The sequence below is a fragment of the Laccaria bicolor genome, genomic scaffold (genome assembly GCF_000143565.1).
Source record: "Laccaria bicolor S238N-H82 LACBIscaffold_50 genomic scaffold, whole genome shotgun sequence".
Taxonomy (NCBI): Eukaryota; Fungi; Basidiomycota; class Agaricomycetes; order Agaricales; family Hydnangiaceae; genus Laccaria; species Laccaria bicolor.
The window spans coordinates 167,671-186,306 of NW_001889921.1; the positions used below are offsets into that span (position 1 = coordinate 167,671).

An 18,636-nucleotide genomic window follows, 5' to 3' on the forward strand; every position below is an offset into this window, starting at 1 on the left:
GGTTCGGAATACTGGTACGTTGCGCGCTGCACGCTGGTATCTTCCATTGACAAAAGTTCTGGAAGGTCAGGTACATACTTGGCAGGGTTTTGAAGAGGACCCTGACACGTAGAACTGTCAGCTTCAAGAGGTTGTTTCAGGTGAGATGGTGAAATGAGATTCGGGGGAGGAGGAGATCATCCTCCTCACTTCCAATGTTCTCGCTCCACTGTGCTCGTTCGTCGTTGTGAAGTGTCTAAAATATGTAGGTATACGCCTACGAGTCATAGCTTGATAGAAATTGTACACTATGAATATAGGAAGCGAGAAATGCAAGGGACTTGAATGGGCGTGGCAATTCCGTGCTCGCATCTTCCATTGGCAAAAGTTCTCAAAGTCCAGGCACAGGGTTGGCGGGGTTCTCAGGAAGACCCTGATGCATGAAATTGCTCGTCTTGAGAATGTGTTTCAAGCGTAATGAAGAAATTAGAATCGGGGGAGGAGGAGATCATCCTCCTCACAATGGATATCTGCAATTCCGCACACTCGTTCATTGATTGGATATGTCAAGGACATTTAGTAATATGCATATCAGTTGCAAATAGTATAAATTGTACACTACGAATAGGGAAAGGTAGAGGATTGTACGGAATGCAGGGGATGACGGGCACAGCACGCCCAGTTTATACCTTCCGCTGGCGAAAGCGCTGGGAATTCAGGTACAGGTATTACAGGGTTCCGAAAAAGAACCTGATGTATAGAAAGGTTTATTTTACACATGTGTTCCAAGCGTGATGGAGAATCGGCTTGTCTATTCTCTTTCAATCGTTTTTGTACGACCGTCATCCTAGAATTTATATTGCAAATGACTATGTAAAACATGAGGGTACACAAGTAGTTCAAAGGGAAAGTAGGGGAAACAAAATGGGAGAAGAGCCGCGTTTGTAGGGCACATCCCCGCTCCAATCTTGCACTACACAAACACCCAGACTTCAAGACACGTGTAGTCAGATAATATATTCAACTAACACTTCAAGATGAATGGCTGGTTGTATGGGGCTGTTCTAAAAAAGCTATAGGTGCACACAATCACGAACGACGAGGAGACTGTAGACACGGTGATGTGGTATCCTCAGGTTTCTACTCATACAAGTGTCCCCGTCTGCATGCACTAAATTTCTAAATGTAAGAGATAAAAAATTGGGTTTGACGGGCAAGAACGGTCTCAAATGTACACACCAGGTGGCGACAGCTGACGACTTATCTCCCAGGAAGTTTCAACATGTGTCGAGTTGAGAGGTGTTTGCAAGACGTACACTGTAAACGTAAAAACAAGGTGCATGACATAATGTTGTTTCCTGCAGAGCAAGTACATACTCGATTGCCATAGATCGTCCTTGACAACAAAATCCCCACTAGATTTGCAGGGCAGCTGGGCCTGGAGAGTAGAAGTTATGGCAAGTGTGGTAAAATATGGCAGAGACATTGAATTAGATACGAAGCGCGTGTATTTTTTGGAGTAGCTGGAAAAGACATGGTGATGAGAGCATTGTGACTAGCTATACAGTCATATGGGATTTACTTACCACAGGTGCCGGGGGAAAGATTTATATCCTGGAAAAATGGAACCTGGCCCATAAGCAGAGTTAGCAAGGGCAAGAGTTTGAGTGGTGAGGGGGGGGCGAGGAATGGGGGGAAAACCTGAGTTGCAAAAAATCGAACACACAAAGTTTGATAGCTCCGAATTCTTGATTCGAGGTGCGTGTTCCTAGAATATTCTCCCGATCACTCTATTCCTGGAATGTTGGCGCAAGCAAAATTGCAAGGTCCCCGCACATTGTTTGTCGGCTGGATACTTCCGGCCAAGTCACACCAAGATACTTACTCACACTAAGCTTTGTTGATTTTCCTTGGCACCCAGAGGTATAAGTAGATTCGAAAATATGTGAATGCTCACCCTTCCCCTTGCCTCCATTATGCTCCTACGCTGCCCGGCTCTCATCTGCATTGTCGTTGCTTGGCCATTTGTTGTCACACTTTCACTCATCATCGCCATCCAGTCGGAGGTCGTTGTTATTGACGACGTTCACTTATTCCACCTTGGTGAGTTAATTTTTGTTTGTTCTTCTCCACGTTGACTAACAATTCTGTTTTGGGCCACACAGCTTTACTTTCCTCCACCACATCTGCGCTTGTCGTCTCAGCCGTTATGCATGCCTAAGCCATGCAAATGAGTTTGGTCTGTGATCCTTCACTTCCATTTGCTAATGAAGTCTCATAACAATATATTGCATCCCACAGAACTCGAAGTGACGAACTTTGGCAATGGGGGCAATTCCAATATGATTTTTGGTGTTCCGGGGATCGCTGTCATGAGGAAGTCTTCTCATGTAAGTTTTATATGTGTTCTCGCTGTCCTGAACCCCCCATTTATCTTGTTGCAGGCTTTGTGTCGATCTGTTCTTTGATTTTTCGACATCCGCGGATCGCTATCACGTGGCATGCCACCTGTTCCTCCAACCTTACCTCTGGATTGGCCCGACACAATGTATTGCTTTCCAGAAAATGCAGTTCTGCCGCTGTGTCTTCCCAACACCATGTCAAATCAATATTTGGATGTCCGGCAATCGCCTCATGATGTTACTGCATTTCCTTTCTACAACACATCCCCTCGTTGTTGAAATTCGATTTTTCGAGTTCCAGCAATCACCCTCCTGCTACCCATCTTCCTAGACATTGTAAGCTTGTTCATACACCCATCTTTGTTCTTCTTTTCTCATATCACCTTTAAGATTTACTCTTGGAATGGTTCTTTGATTTTCCCAAGTCCGGCCATGCTACGTGGCAGCACGTAGTGCTGCTTGTCTGTCACTCCAACCCCACGGTTCAAACTCTATTTTTCGAGTTCCGGCGATCACCTTCACGCCACAGGCTTTCTACCCAACCCTACCCATACATCTCATCGATTTACTTCATTCTTGGCCATTGCTACATGGCAGCACATAGTGCTGCTTGTCTGTCACTCCAACCCCATGGTTCCAACTCGATTTTTCGAGTTCCGGCGATCGCCCTCACGCCGCAGGCTTTCTACACAACCCTACCCTTGCCCTACCCATACACCTGATTGATTTACTTCATTCTTGGCCATCGCTCCTGCTGCTTCTCATTTTCTTTCTGTCACTCCAACCCCATGGTTCCAACTCGATTTTTTGAGTTCCGGCAATCGCCCTCACACCGCTTAATATTTGCACATCCCTACCCATACACCCAATCGATTTCCTCCGTTCTTTCCCTCATTCAGCCTTCGCTATGTGGCATGATATAGTTATCTTGTCGCTTTGTTTGCGTCGCTCCTCCCCACGGTTTAAACTCGATTTTTCGAGTTCCGGTGATCACCCTGACGCCGCTGGATTTCTACACATACGTGGCAGCACATAGCTTTGCATCACAAGTTCAAACTCGATTTTCTGAGTTTTGGTCACCACCCTCATGCCGCTGAATACGTACACATGCCTAACCACATTTCCTTCATTCTTTGGCTCTCATACATGCTTCGAGTTCGATTTCTTTGAGGCGAGCTCACTTTCTGCATGTGGCTATGTTGCGGTGCATATTCATGTCCGGCAATCGCTCGCACACCGCCATCGTCTTCCATGTATAAAGCTTTATCTATTCTTCATTCTTTGACTAATAATCTTTTCTAGATTTACTTCTGCGGAGAATGACTACAATGCTGCACGTTTATTATCCCTGCATCCCCCCGTGATCGCAAACAATGTACGTTGTTTTATATATCCACGCTCAACAACTCATTCATTTGGCATCTGAATAGACCATTCGACGAATGCACCTTTTCACCGCGGGAAAGCCTCTTCAGTCCTCAAACAGGTCCGCCCCGACATGGCCATCCTTTTGTGCATTGCCGTGTATTCTGTAAGTTTTTCATGTACTTTCCTTATTTTCTTTGTTTTCTGGTGTCTTTCTGTAGATAGTCTCTTTGCGCCAATGCGTGCAAGTCGTCTTCAAACATTCCCATCACTATTTCCTAAGCCCTCCAGGCCCACACTTTTCTTTGTTGTAAACAGTACCCCTTCACGTCAGTAGTCAGTAAAATACGGAAGACCGAACCACGTCTGGCTGTTGCATGAAAATTGCAATGGCTAGACATTTTTAATTGAAATGAGCTCCCTGCGGGGAGGCGAAACTATGATCTGACGTTGTAAAAAAGTTGAAAAAAGTTGAACTTATGCTTCAATTTTCGCTTGGCTTGACTTTTTTCCGATAGCCTGGCGACGCCCATACAGCCAACGTCCCTGGTTTTGGGGTCAGAAGAAATCCTTCTTGACACCCGGGAACTCTACTTCAGATGCGCTGTCATTTTGGAGAACTACTATCTACACGCAGAGCGACGATATGACAGGAAAATGGTATATCAAAAGAATGTATGTAACTTCAAAGCAAAGCATCCTGCTCCCCGAACTCAGCTAACACCCCGCAGGAAGCGTCGCATCATCCACAAACTTCGCAGTCGCCTTCAACCCAAGTCCACGGCTCGCAAACGCCTTGGCAATAATACACTTATTCACCCCGTTGAACCTGTTCTGGTCAGCTTGAATTATCGCGTCGCGTGCTTGGATGACTGAAAAAAAAGAATGTCAGCGTCAGCGTTCAGACGATAAAATAAAGAGGAAGCAAAAGAGAAAAGAAAGCACCGAAAACAAAAAGGGGAAAGGAAAGAGAAACGCACAAGTCGGATTACAAGGCTGAATAGCAAGCGCATCCATCATAACCCTCATAAACACAACATTCCCCTCCTTCGCACCCGCATCCGTCAACTTATTACTCGAAAACCCGCGCGCAGCTACAAGCGCCGCATACACCTGATGCAACATATTAGCCCACACCTCCCCAATATCATGCACCTCCGTGAGCTTCTGCAAACTCGAGTAGCGAAGGGGGTTGGTGGTTGCGGAGGTCGAGTAAGGGAACGACCGGATGCCTTTGGCGCGGTTGGCGACGTATTGGCCGACTATGAAGTCTTTTGTGGTTGTGGAGGATTGGGCCATCCAGCTGGTGGGAGGGGTTAGTGAGGTGTTTGACGGGGAGAGGGAAGGGGGTTGGGGAAAGTGGAGGGGAACGTACTCGGCCATAGCATCACTCCACCCCTCACCCATCCCACCCGACTCTGTAGTCTGCAAGCACCGCCCGGTACCACCACCCGTCATACGGTTAGTAATCCCATGGGTCATCTCATGGATCACAATATCGTTCTCCATCGTTCCATCGCGGCGTGGCTAAAAGAAGACAAAGTGTCAAAAACGTGCTATTCATCGGGAGTCAAAACCGAAAAAAGGGACCCACGTTGGTAAGTGTCCAGATGAACATCCTACATTGCCCCGACTGCCCACTACCATCCAACGCATCATCAGCTCATCCATCCTTCCCAAAAACGACTCAGAAACTCACTCAGGCGGCGTAGCGAAATTCGCATTATTAACCCCCGACGCATCCTGCACACTCATCAAAACCCTATCCCCCTCCTTCCCGCCCTTCCCAAGATTACTCTGCTGGAAGTTAAACGCCTTTTCCGTAAACCCATACCGATACGCAAAGTCATGCATAGTATTAATAATATAAAACGCGTTTGTTTTGGCGGCGTCGATGTTGGATGATGTGGTGGGATCTTGGGAGTCTGTGTAGACACGGTTGAAGTTTAGGTTTGCGGAGGTTTCGGTGGATGTGGCGGTTTGGGAAGACTTGAAGGATATGACGTTGTTTCCGCTAGATAAAATAATGAGGGGTGTGGATAGAAGAGGGAGAGAAAGGGGACGTTACGCTGTTGTTGTCGAGTTTCCCGAACCGGTGTTGTGCCATCCCAATGGGGAGGATTGGAGGTCTTGTGGATCACGTAGCGTTTCGAGGCCTTCAGGGAAGGTTTGTTTCGTGATCGGGAGGACGGTGTACTGCGTAAAGCATGAGCGGGGCGAACACCACGACAAGAAAGAAAAAAGAACATACAGAAGCATGAGCGACGAAATCAGTAACGCTGATCAACTCCCCACTATGCCCATCGATAAACGCCTCATACCACGCATCGGTCTCCTCGTTCCGGATTTGAAGGACGTGCGTGAGGGCGACGGAGCCGTCGGGTTTGACGAGGTATTCGAGTGTTGGTTCTAGGCCGTTGTGTTTCCCTTCCAAGGCGGATTCGATGGCGGGGAGGGCGGATTTCCAGGTTACGGAGGGGGTGGAGGGGGCAATTTTGGCTGGATGGCGGGAGTTGGTAAGGCATTAAGAGAGAGAGGGAGAGGGGAGGGACGTACATGTCTTGGGATCGACAAAGGAAGACCCGTAGGAAACGACTTTGTCACCGTGAAAGGCGACGTTCGCGACTGCGTTGGCGAATGGGACTCCGTTCTGTGGTAAAGATATGTTGGTGGATTTCGAAGATAACACAGGGTGGCACGCACATAAGACTGCTTGATGTATGCAAACCTAGCTTCGCCCTCCGTATACCCAGACTTCCAAGCCATATGCTTGGGATCGACGCCGGTGGATGAGATGAAAGACATGGCGGACTCGTTGAGTGGTTTACTGGATCCAGTGAAGGATGAGGAGGAGGGTGCACCGTCCACGCCGTACGTCTATCAACCAACCGCACGCGTCAGTATGAAAAAAAGAACAATAGGAGTGGTAGCAAAGAGAACAGACCTTGAACGTGTTCTTGGGATGATACACCTCAAGTTTCAACCCCCTCCCCACATGCCTAACCCTATGAGTCGCGTGCTTCGAAAAGGAGGGATAAGGGGTCGCCTGGACCGAGGAGATGGTTGCGAGAAGGACGGTGACGAGGAGAGGAAGGAAAGACTTTTGAATTGAGAAAGCCATTGTCTAAATGGAACCTAATAGTGGCACGACCTGAGCGTGTTGAATGAATAAAGAATGAAGGAGTGAGAAAGAAAGGAAAAGAAAGGAAAGATGAGTGGAAACAAGGATGGTTGAGTGCCGTTGGTCCTTATAACAACCACCCGGGCTTGGCTCATCTTCAACTTGTGCAAGCCAAGAGTTTCGTTCATGGGAACAAAGCACAACGCGGCATGGCTTTGACTTTGCTTGGCTCATCACCACATTTCACCTGATCCGTCTGCCACTCAAGACACGTCCTTTCGAAATATTCACAAGATTGGTGCCACTCAGCTTTATTCAATTACTGGAAGCTGAATCTCCTCCTTTCGGGTCCGGCATTTGCGTAAAGCTGCGGGAACTCTAATTCAACGCTCTCGTCACACGTTGCCCATTGCCAGTGGGCTCATTTTCACGCGAAAAGAAGCAGGGCACTCACAATTTCGAGTAGCTATGCAGGAGCTGCGAGCATGCGGGTACACGCCAACGCACGAGAGGCACCAGGAGACAGGCACGTAAACGTTCTTCCGGCTTTGACTGTGACATTCAGTCAACCGTCTAGAAAGCTTCCGAAAACCTCATCAACGCCGAAGGTGGCTTGTAAGAATCATGACCACAAAACTCGGCTGTTTGATTACTTACAAGGCGCTAAACATCAAACGTTAGCATCGTTAACGTTCCGGTTGTAGCAAAGATTCGGGAAGCCGATACAAGGAACATCGAAAGACTCTAGCTACGCAAACACAGCCGCGACCTGGCGCTCCCAGAACTGCTGGGAAGCCCCACAGGGAATAGCCGCCCTAGCCGACTTCCTACGAGACTCAGGCGCCTTTAGTACGTTCACGGGAGAGAAATACACGCCCCCTCTTCCTCGATGAGCCAGAGCCCTCCGATATAGATTCAGAGGAGGACGACTCCGACGACTCACGCCGCCCATGCCCACAGACAGAACCCCGCGAGCGCGCCCTTACCCAGACGCAACAGACCAAGATTCCCGTCCACGCGGCCCTTTACCAAACCTTTCACATTACTAATTTATAGCTACACAACGCGAGAACAGGCACGTAAACGTTCTTCCGGCTTTGACTGTGACATTCAGTCAACCGTCTAGAAAGCTTCTGAAAACCTCATCAATGCCGAAGGTCACCAAGGTGGCTTGTTGAACCACAAGTCAGAATCGTGATTCGTGACCACGGGCTGTTTGGTTACTTAAGGCGCTAAACATTAATCGTTAACATTGTTAAGATTCGGGAAGCCGATACACTCTAGCTACGCAAACACAATTGCGACCTGGCGCTCCAACTGGCAGAGCTGCTGGGAACCCCCAAGGGAATAGCCGTCCTAGCCGACTTCAGGCGCCTTTACGTTCACTGGGGATCTGAGGAATATACGCCCAAAAAACTCCCCTCCTTCCTCGATGAGCCAGAGCCCTCCGATATCATAGATTTAGAGGACGACGACTCCGACGCCGAACACGCCGCCCATGCCCACAGACAGAACCCCCGCGAGTGCAACAGCGCCCGCCCTTACCCAGACGCAACAGACCAAGACTCCCGCCCACGCACCCCTTTACCAAAACCTCACTGGCATCAACGCCGAAGGGGCCTTCTTGAGCAACAACTTGTCAGAATCGTGAGTCGTGACCCACAAAAACTCGGCTGTGTGCTTGCTTACTTGCTTACAAGGCGCTAAACATTACATCAATCGTAAAGACTGGTCCGGATAGCAAAGATTCTGTTGGCACCCACGCATATGGCAACGGACGTTGGAAAATTAGCCACAAACAAACTCAGGATTCGCGATTCATACTAAAGTGTGCCACCGATTTTAATGTCGTCTTTTGTTCAACACCGACTCCATGTTGCAGCCTAAACCCTTACACCTGTTCGTGGAGACGATGCAGAACCACGTCGAGAACTCGATATGCACCAATGCATTTTGGTTTGCTGAAAAATGCGTATATGAGAGTAGGGACGGGATCTTGTGTGTGTGCCCGGAGAGCCTCCCCTTTCCTTTTCGTGAAATAGGATGTGAGGACGCCCTTTTTGCAGTTCCGCTAAGCTTCTTAGGCACATACAAGCGGAGCATAAGAATGATAAGCCTAGACCGCCGCCGTTGTCCGATTTTGGAGGGTCCTTTCTCAGGTTTTGCGAAACATTGGAATCGTAGGTGCCATATATTGTGTTTCATTTTTTTTTCTTCTGCCTGACCATGTAACGACTCCAGGAAGATACCTACCACTCAACGTACATACTAGTGACTCTACTATCGACTCACCATTCCATTATCCACCCAGATTCATCAGTGTCCACGCTAATACGTCGGTACCCAACGTTCATACCCAACTCATCACACCGCAACTCAAATTCTTCTCGAGCTACGGAAACGCGGAACGCATGACCGGAGGTGATCGGCCCATAACTTTTCACTCTATTGGCGATTTTGCCATCCATCCGAGCATGCCTATCAGCGGTATACTCATATGCGTAGTCCCCTCGAGTGCTTTCTTGAGAAGTACTCAGTAATTCAACAGCCCTCAAAACAGGTAGATTTGCGCAGATGTCCAAAAGTAACCACTGTAAAGGAGGTTATAACGCTTATGAGTGGTTATGAATTGGAACCATACAACTGCATTGCGATTGCCTCTGCCAGGGGGTGAATTCTCCTCATCACCGTCACCGTTGTCGTCATCTCCATCTTCGTTTCCATCCTCATCCTCCTCATCGTCGTCCTCTTCTCCGATGTCCTTAGAGTCGATGGGTAATTTAAGAGTGGTTAGGCATCCACATTGTTGTATTATGCTGGCACAGTAGTTCGGAAAGGACCAATTCCCTTCATATCCTGTGTCGATTTCGAGGGATTCGAGGGAACGGATGTGGTTTTGTAGAGCCCGTTCATAAAACATGATGGCAAGTTGATCAGATGGAAGTGGCGTCATGGAAAACCGTGAAGCTCGTCTAAGTCTGAGACGTCGAAGCCCAGAGAATGATGTTAGATACTCGATGAGGGCCAGTTGGATGTGATCCGTGACGATATCATGGAGATGTATGTTTTCCAACCGCAAAGACGACCAAATGTTTCCTCTGGATCCTCAGTCGAGAGAATATTTTTAAGATGGAGGGAGGTCAACGACCACAAATGAAGTATTAGGGTGGCGTCCAGTTTTACGAACAGCCCACTCAAGTTCAGATGTGTGATGTTCAAGAATGCTGAATCGGGTGGCCCAGAGAGAAAGTCTTGAGGTTTTGTATGCTGTTTTTGTAGTAGTATCGCTGCTTATCGATTGTGAGGGTTTTCAACTTCGGCTGATTCCAATCAATAAATCTCGCAATGGGGATAATAATGCTGCGGTCGTAATCCAACTCCCACGCGCTGGTAAAGGAGAAGTTGACTATGTGGGGCAACTGTCATAGCTGCCAACAAGGTTTTGGCTCAGTCCCACAATTCAGATGGAGATCCTGCAGAAGTGGAAATGACGCAAGGGCGTCGAGTACTAGAACAACTGCCCACTCTGGGTCGACGGCGTGCAGATCCCATCTAAAACGCATCAATATGTTCTCTGAAGCAGGGCTTTGGACTTACATGACTGTTCGAACCCAGTCAAGGACGCAACTGCTGGGAAGAGGAATGTCCTAACCTTGGCCTCCTCTCCTGAAGGTACATCCCTGTCTTTCAGGAGATATAGACCGTGAATTTCAAGACAGGTAGCATATTTCGAGGCAGAAGTCGGCTTTGGCTCAGCGGTAGCAAGACTCTCGACCTGAGATGACAGATTTTGCGGCGATAACTTGATCGTTGACAAAACCTGTGGCTCCCATGCAGAGTTAATCTGTTTGCAAACTAAACGCAGAGCATTTCTAGGATCATGATGAGACCGGACAAAGTTATTGGGACTCAATTCCACAGTCCCACTGACCTCCGGCGAAGTTCAACTTATCAGGAAAATCACATCACGTGTGGCACGTGTGGCACCACACGTCTCACGCAAACCACACTCCCACAAACAATAGTGGGGACATTATACCTGTGGTGGCGACTGACCCGCCACAATCACTTGTGGCCCCACAAACTTACCACAATTTCATTATGGGACCACAAACCTATGTTTTGAATTATCAGACCACGCTGCCCACAAAAAGATCACTATTATTTATTACCACACCACTACACAGACACGTTGTAATACTAATGTAATAGCAGGTTCGACGACCTAGTGAAACAATAAACATGGTTCAGAACACATGTAAGAGGTACTCACATGTTAATTACCCTCTGAATCTTCGTCTGGAGAGAGCTGAACGTCTCCTCGCATGTCATCCTTGATGTAGCTTTCCTCTGTAAGATCGATGATGAGGTCCGGGTTCTTGATGAAGGGGGCGGCCAGTTGAATGATCGCTTCCCACTTCTTCACCGACAGTTCCTTGATCTTCGGAAGATATCTGTGTGCGTGTTCAGCCCAGGGGTTGACAACGAAATTCTTTTTGGTGGCATCAGCAGCTGATGGTTCCCTTCCGTTCTTCCACAGCGTCAACCCGCGTTCCACCTGAATGTGCAGTATGTCAGTAGGATTACGGAAAAGGGAAGAAAAAAATCAGACCGCTGCTACGCAGACAGACATCGCGCCTGTTTGGTCTCCATGGGTTGAGGCAACCTGCATGACATATCGAAGATGGGAAGCGAACACATCTAGAACAATGTCAGAGCGATACGCTCCTGTCATATTCTAAACTTATCAGTATCGGAAGTAGTAGTTAAAGACGAGAGCGCACCTTTTGATCACGGTAGATAAAGGTTACTTTGAGGAGATTAGCGGCCACGTATTCTTGAATTTTGACTGCATCGTTATTGAACGGCTTGTTTGCGAAAAGGTTCTTGAGGTATGCAAGAACACGCTTGCCAATGTCGCTCCTCCAATTCTTCAGTGCGGACCACGCCTGATTAAGATGTATACAAACGACGTCAGCAATGAAGTTGAAGGTCGTGAGAGTAGAAAAGCGCACCATGAAATGGACAGCATCAGTAGCCACCCCTGTAGTGGGAAAGTAACTAGCCCAAAGTGTTTCGACAATATGAGCGAAATCCGGGTGAGCATTGGCCGTGAAGGGTTGCTCGATGGTCCCCGCCCAGTCGCACAACTCGGGGATGAACTTGTGCTGCCAGTCCTTGAGGTCGCGGCGATGGTTTTCGAAGGGAAGGTCCCCATTCACGTAGGTCGATTTTGGCGGTTTTTCACTTCTGACTGGAAGTGGAGTGTCCGCAGGCTCCACCTTGGCTTGCAGGGTGATCCCCATCTTGGACGAACCGCGTTGTTAGCGTAAACAGGTGTGATAGACAGGTGACAGCGTACCTGAGCTGTTCCCTTTGAAAGAGTTTTTTTCACAGCAGCGTCCGTGGTCTTCGATTTGCGTGCAGATGCTAGATTAGTAGCGCTCTCGTCCCCCGCAAACTCACCCTTGAGTTCATTGTCCAAGTCGTCAGTGATGTTGGGTGAGGATTCACGTTTGTTGGATGGCGGAGGGCGCTTATCAACACCGACGAGCTTCTTCCAGTTTGACTTGAGCCCGCCAATCTCCGCGGGTTTTGCGCGCTTCCCTTTTTTTGGACTAGGTGGCGCATTAGAAACAGTAAGTTATTGTAATAAATCTCACCTTTCGTCAACATCAATGGCCACCATAGTCTTCCGTTTGGCACTCAGCGGAGTGGGCGCAGGAGTGGGCTCATCCCTCAGTTGTTCAATCTGTGCACGAAGAGCGCCGCGTTCAGGTTTCTGTGGGTTTGATGTGAGTACATCAGTGTTTATAATTAGCACGATCAAGTCGACGTTCACACACCTTCTCAGCCGCCTTCTTCTTCTTCAACTTTTCCCCCTTCCTACGCATTGCCAGAAACTCCTGGAAGAGACGGGCCTCATCCTCGTCGTCTTCCCCCTCCGCAACCATGGAATTCTTTCGCCCTGTGTCCTTCGCGCTCCCCTCTTCACGATCAGGTTCGTATTCATCATCGCTTCCACTCTCTTCACCCTCAAATCCTTCGTTACGCAAGGTAAAATCGGGTTCAGAGTCTGTCCCCATGGTCGACAAAGGTGGCAACTGGATAGGGTCATCGGTGAGTGCACCCTCCGAATTGTCAGCCTCAGCTGCTAACTCGTCAATGTCCATTTCTTTATACCAGAATCAATGTCATGTTTTGTAAAAAAGCAAAGCCGTACCTGCTTCCTCTGCCTCTCTGGCACGGTATTTTCGGTGAGCCGCCATTGTCACAAGGTCGGGGCGTGTAGAATTCGCTCTGATCTGAGCCTCACGACGCTGAACGTCATCTTCTTTTCTAGCAGCAATGCGCAACGATTCTGCGTGGGCTTCAGCTGCCTGTTGCTCTTTTTCTACCTTTTCCTCCGCCTCTCTTGCTTTATCGGCGGCGATCTCTTCCTTGGTGCGTCGTCGTTTGCGAGAATATTTGTTGTGTAGTTGGCCTAACTCGCCATCAGCAGTGACGCGTCGCTTGGGGAGAACCTCTCCAGGTGTGGACATCGTAGGAGGCGAGTGGAAGGGCGGAGAACAGGGCAGGGGGTTTGGATTGCGTGTTTGTCGCTTAGGCGACACGGCTGATGTTCAACATTCAGCCGGTTTCCGGTTTCATCCTCGTCAGTCCTAAAATTTCCAATACCTCCTTCAACCTTGTCAGTATTAATCCATGCCTCGAAAACAGGGAAAGAAGTCGTCCTTTGGCCTTCGCTATCCATGCAGACTTGCTGGCTGCCCCAAAACCTTTCGGAGCATCCAGGGACAAACCTACCACTTCAACACTCTCCACCGGGATACCAATGCAGTCCATGGCATCAGACCACCTTCTGGATCAAGCAGTAGTCCCCCCCATGACTTTTCGGCATTGCCAGATCATTCAAGAGCTTCGAGAAGCCCCAGTGGTAGCCCCCCTCCTCCCCGTCATCGTGCATCTAAACAATACCATCCATTTTTAAATGGTGAGTGAAAAACTACAACAACGAACCAGGAAACTAATGTTTTCTAAAGGTGAACCTTGCGATGAACATGGGAACACGTTGCCTGAGGGGACTCCACCACCTCCCCGCACCACTGCTGACCCAGAGGACTGGTCACCGTACGAGGATGACATTCAATTCAAAACGGCCGACTTTCTTTTTCGAATCGACGAGATGTCCCAGACGAACATCAACTATCTGCTTGAGCTTTGGGCATGGCAATCGATGAAGCACGGGCATACTGGTCCTTTTTCAAGCTACAAAGAAATTTACGACATGATTGATGCATCGTCTGAGGGAGACGCGCCGTGGAAATGCATGAAAACCACAGTCCCACACGACCTCCCTTCTACGGCGCCCAGTTGGAAGAAGAAGGAGTATGAAATATGGTTCCGGGATCCCGACGTCGTCCTCAGCAACATGCTCGCCAACCCCGACTTTGATGGGGAATTCGACACAACACCATATGTGGAAGTCAACGCAAACGGCAAACGGAGATGGAGTGACTTCATGTCAGCTAATTTCGCTTGGCGACAATGTGTACGTTTTTTTCCTTCCTTTGTTAACCAGAGATTCATATTTATTGCTGCATTGATAGGATTGAATTTTCAATGACGACCCAACAACCAAGGGAGCCATGTACGTCGCTGGCATCCTTGGCAGTGACAAGACTACAGTCTCGGTCGCAACGGGAGATGTGGAATACCACCCATTCTATCTCTCTCCTGGCAACCTACACAACGTCGCTCGTCGTGGGCATCGACAGGGCGTGATTCCTATCGGTTTTTTTGCCATTCCAAAGAGTAAGTGCTCTCTCATGATCAGTTCCCTCTTATATTATACTGATTGAAACCAGGTGATCGCAAGTACGACAGTGATCCCGAATTCCGCAAGTTCAAGCGTCAACTATTTCACGCATCAATTTCAGCAATCCTTTCGCCACTCAAGGCGGCGATGAAGAAGCCTGTTGTTCGCCGCTGCCCTGATGGGCATTTTCGTCGAGTTATCTACGATCTTGGTCCCTTCATCGCCGACTACCCCGAACAGGTTATGCTTACAGGGATTGTTCAAGGCTGGTGTCCCAGGTATGCATGCAGCATAATACACGTCACCAATGTTTTTATATTGACTCCTTGTTAGATGCACGTCACTATGTAATAAGCTTGACCCACCAAGTGGTCCACGGCGACATGACCTTACGGAAACCTTGCTGGAGCAATTCAGCGGAACGCAACTGTGGGATGAATTTGGGATTGATGAAGACATTGTGGTAAGAATTCTGTACATCTGACAAGACATGTCACTGTACTCATGCCACTTCAGCCCTTTACATGCGACTTCCCCCGCGCTGACATCCATGAACTAATCTCATCGGATCTCCTACACCAAGTCATCAAAGGAACGTTCAAGGACCACTTGGTCACATGGGTTGGGGAATACTTGGAACTTGAGCACGGCCGAACGGGGGCGGACAAGATTTTGGATGAGATTGACCGTCGGTAAGTCGTGCCTAACAAATCCCCTTTCACGTCATTGAAATCTGACATGTGTTGAGTAGAATTGCTGCCACACCCTTGTTTCCGGGTCTCCGCAGATTCAAACAGGGTCGACGTTTCAAACAGTGGACCGGTGATGATTCCAAGGCACTGATGAAAGTCTACCTCCCCGCCATCGTGGGTTTCGTTCCAGATGAAATGGTCATGTGTCTGGGTGCCTTTCTCGACTTCTGCTACATCGCTCGCCGTTCCGACTTTGATGAAACGACACTCAATGACCTTGATGCCGCTCTGGCACGGTTCCATCTTCACAGGGAGATTTTTCGAACAACCGGCGTTCGTGAAGAAAGCGGGTTCAATCTTCCTCGCCAACATTCGCTTGTCCACTTCCGTCGCAACATCGAAGATTTTGGCGCGCTGAACGGCATCTGTTCGTCTATCACCGAGTCGCGGCACATTACTGCTGTCAAGAAACCATGGCGTCGGTCAAGTCGATTCGAAGCCCTCGGTCAAATGTTACTCACCAACCAAAGACTTGACAAGCTCGCTGCGACAAAGGCCGACTTCATCAGTCGAAAGATGTTGCCGCCAGAGTGTCCGCCCGCTCTACGTGATAAGGATGAGGGCGAGGATGGGGAGCCAGTTGATGTTGAGCGGGTACTGGGCAATGTGGTTCTCGCCCGGACAAGAGGTGAGTTTTAACTACATTATCAACACTGTATCATCTGAGCTTACAAACTGCTTGAAGATCGGTCATATCCCCGCAATCTACAAGACCTGGCAACTCACATCGGAATCCCTTCCCTACCTGAACTCACCCACTACTTCCTCGCTGACCAGCTCTCCCCGGATGAAGAGGGATACATTGACGTTGAACCCACCATCACATCTCCCATCTCCGTGTTTCATTCCGCCGCCGCCACATTCTATGCACCCAGTGACCCATCTGGAATCCGTGGAATGCGCCGGGAACGCATCCGTTCGACGCCCTCCTGGAGAGGTACCGGAAAGCGTCGTGACTGCGCTTTTGTCGTCGAGGATGAATCAAAACCGGGATTTCGAGGAATGAGTGCTGTGCGCGTACTCCTCCTTTTCTCTTTCACATACAACGACACTACCTACCCCTGTGCCCTCGTCGAATGGTTCAAGAAGGTCGGCCGCTCTCCAGACAAGATTACTGGCATGTGGAATGTTGTTCCAGAGTGCACGCGTAATGGAGAACGGCTGACCACTGTGATACATTTGGACTCTGTCCTCCGCGCCGCACATCTCATCCCCGTCTTCGGCCGCCAATACCTTCCTCCCCATTTTTCACACACCTGGTCCCTCGACGTCTTCGAAGCCTTTTACGTGAACAAGTATGCAGACCACCACGCAAATGAGATTTGTTTTTAGTACTAGTATTTGAGTCGTACACTTCAAGTTTTGTAGTCTCATTTTTTTAACTACAAGTTCAGTACTACGTAGTCTCATTTATTGTTACTCTACATCTTTGAGTGTGGCGCGGATGATCATCGTGACATGCGTGGCTCAATTTACGCCGGGATGTGGGCGCGGATGATCATTGTGGCACGCGTGGTTCAATTTACACCGGGATCAAAGTTGTGACGAGGTGGCGCCAGATCAATCACGCCGGCCACATTTGGCCACGCCTTCACGGCCCGCCACACCTGTGTGATTTTCCTGATAAGTTGCTACTTCGGCACCAATGTCTTGGAGAAGCTCCGTGGGCAGAGACAGTAATCCAGTCATCTTGTATACCAGGCTATATGAGTTTGTGCTCGTAGAGTTGGGCGCCTGACGTGTGAGTTATCGCGTTGTTATCGCGATTGCAAGGTTATTGGCTAAGAACGAAATTGGACATTGAACTTGAACCAAAGCTACAGACAAACTCAAACAAATACCGCACTGGTCCAAGTTCCAACTCTCAGCCTAACTTGAACGCCTCGACGAAAATGAGTGCTAAACGGCTCGCAGTCTCTTCAGGGATGGAGCCCATTAAAATCCACGGCAAGGGGGGAGCACAATTTTAATTTAATATATCATGTTGATTTTTTTGGTAAGGCCAATATGGCCGGACTAACCAACCAGGCGTGGGAACAACCTTCCATATATAGGTAAAATCTATAAATAGTAACATGTTTTGGGATGTCAGCCGCCATCTTATCCTTCATTTGCCACCCCTTCCTCTCCTTTTCTTCATGTTCTTACATGGGTCACAAACCCAGTCATTGATACCAAGATCCACTGGCAGTCCAACCCTTGAAAAGTGGTACTGCATAGTCAGTGGTCAGGCTGAAATGACATGAAAAGAAAATGACCTACCCACAATGTCTCGCAGCCTTTTTATAATTACTTTGCTTTCGTCCTCAATCAACTGCATCTATACTCTCACCACAATCACAATGTGGACAGATAACAGTTTTATCATCTCAAATATTATCCTCAATCTATATCATATACCAGGCTTCTTGGATCACAATTCACGAGTGAGAATAGCATAAGTACTGCACTTGGTAAGTGAGGACAGCTTGCAAAATGCCTCAGACAGCACACTGAGCTCATCCAACCCATAAATTACCTGAAATTGGTACTTAAAATAAAAAAATTTAACAGCCTGTCGGCCGGACTAACCAACCGACCCCATATGGCAGATTCAAATCCTGCTCCCCCCTTGATCCACGGGCTCTTTATGTAATAATGCAGAAAAACGATGGGAGTTCAAAAAACGTTGACCCTGCGAACCAGAGACCTACAACAGGGTTAGACTTTGGTTAGACCAGTTTCAGCGCTGGCCTTCCAAGTTACCTCCAAGTCGCTAGGCCGCAATGAGAATTTTGTGATGCCGCACTCGGGCGCGGCCTTTTCTGTTGGTGTGAGGGCATGCGACAATTTTAGCGGCTACCGCCCATGATAAAAAATCAAGAATGGAGAGATCTCCCGGTCAATTGGTTGAAGTCCTCAGCAACTTCGCCTCATTATTGTTATAGAGCATGACAGGCTGGGCGCAGAGCTTCGAGCATGCGGATACACGGCAACGCATGAGAGGCACCAGGAGACAGACATGTAAACGTTCTCCCGGCTTGACTGTGACACTTATGATTCAGTCAACCGTCTTGCGATCAAGTTGAACTTGCGATCTCAGAAAGGTTCTGAAAACCTCATCAACGCCGAGGGGGCCTTGTTGAGCAGTAGGTCAGAATCGTGACCACAAAAACTCGGCTGTGTGCTTACTTACAAGGCGCTAGACATTAATCGTTA

At 48.6% G+C, this 18,636-nt stretch overlaps 3 protein-coding genes across 3 annotated transcripts; 2 read left to right on the plus strand and 1 right to left on the minus strand.

Annotated features, from left to right (window-relative positions):
* Positions 1-1,955: 1,955 nt before the first annotated feature.
* LACBIDRAFT_333376 (uncharacterized protein) lies at positions 1,956-4,028 on the plus strand (the record flags this gene model as incomplete). The annotated part of the gene is made up of 6 exons (XM_001887965.1): positions 1,956-2,082; positions 2,281-2,369; positions 2,713-2,717; positions 3,684-3,756; positions 3,868-3,912; positions 3,972-4,028. 6 exons carry the CDS (start codon positions 1,956-1,958, stop codon positions 4,026-4,028), a joined length of 396 nt encoding a protein of 131 aa, XP_001888000.1.
* Positions 4,029-8,758: 4,730 nt separating this feature from the next.
* LACBIDRAFT_333378 (uncharacterized protein) lies at positions 8,759-13,409 on the minus strand (the record flags this gene model as incomplete). Its single annotated transcript, XM_001888017.1, has 14 exons — positions 8,759-8,828; positions 9,160-9,458; positions 9,509-9,965; positions 10,062-10,134; positions 10,465-10,687; positions 10,957-10,982; positions 11,152-11,425; positions 11,480-11,605; positions 11,652-11,816; positions 11,883-12,173; positions 12,230-12,485; positions 12,531-12,649; positions 12,714-13,042; positions 13,091-13,409. 14 exons carry the CDS (start codon positions 13,407-13,409, stop codon positions 8,759-8,761), a joined length of 3,027 nt encoding a protein of 1,008 aa, XP_001888052.1.
* A 488-nt stretch (positions 13,410-13,897) lies between these two features.
* On the plus strand, positions 13,898-16,770 carry LACBIDRAFT_333379 (uncharacterized protein; the record flags this gene model as incomplete). The annotated part of the gene is made up of 7 exons (XM_001887966.1): positions 13,898-14,419; positions 14,511-14,682; positions 14,736-14,964; positions 15,020-15,149; positions 15,203-15,378; positions 15,438-16,066; positions 16,124-16,770. The coding sequence occupies 7 exons, from the start codon at positions 13,898-13,900 to the stop codon at positions 16,768-16,770; spliced, it is 2,505 nt and encodes an 834-aa protein (XP_001888001.1).
* Positions 16,771-18,636: the final 1,866 nt, after the last annotated feature.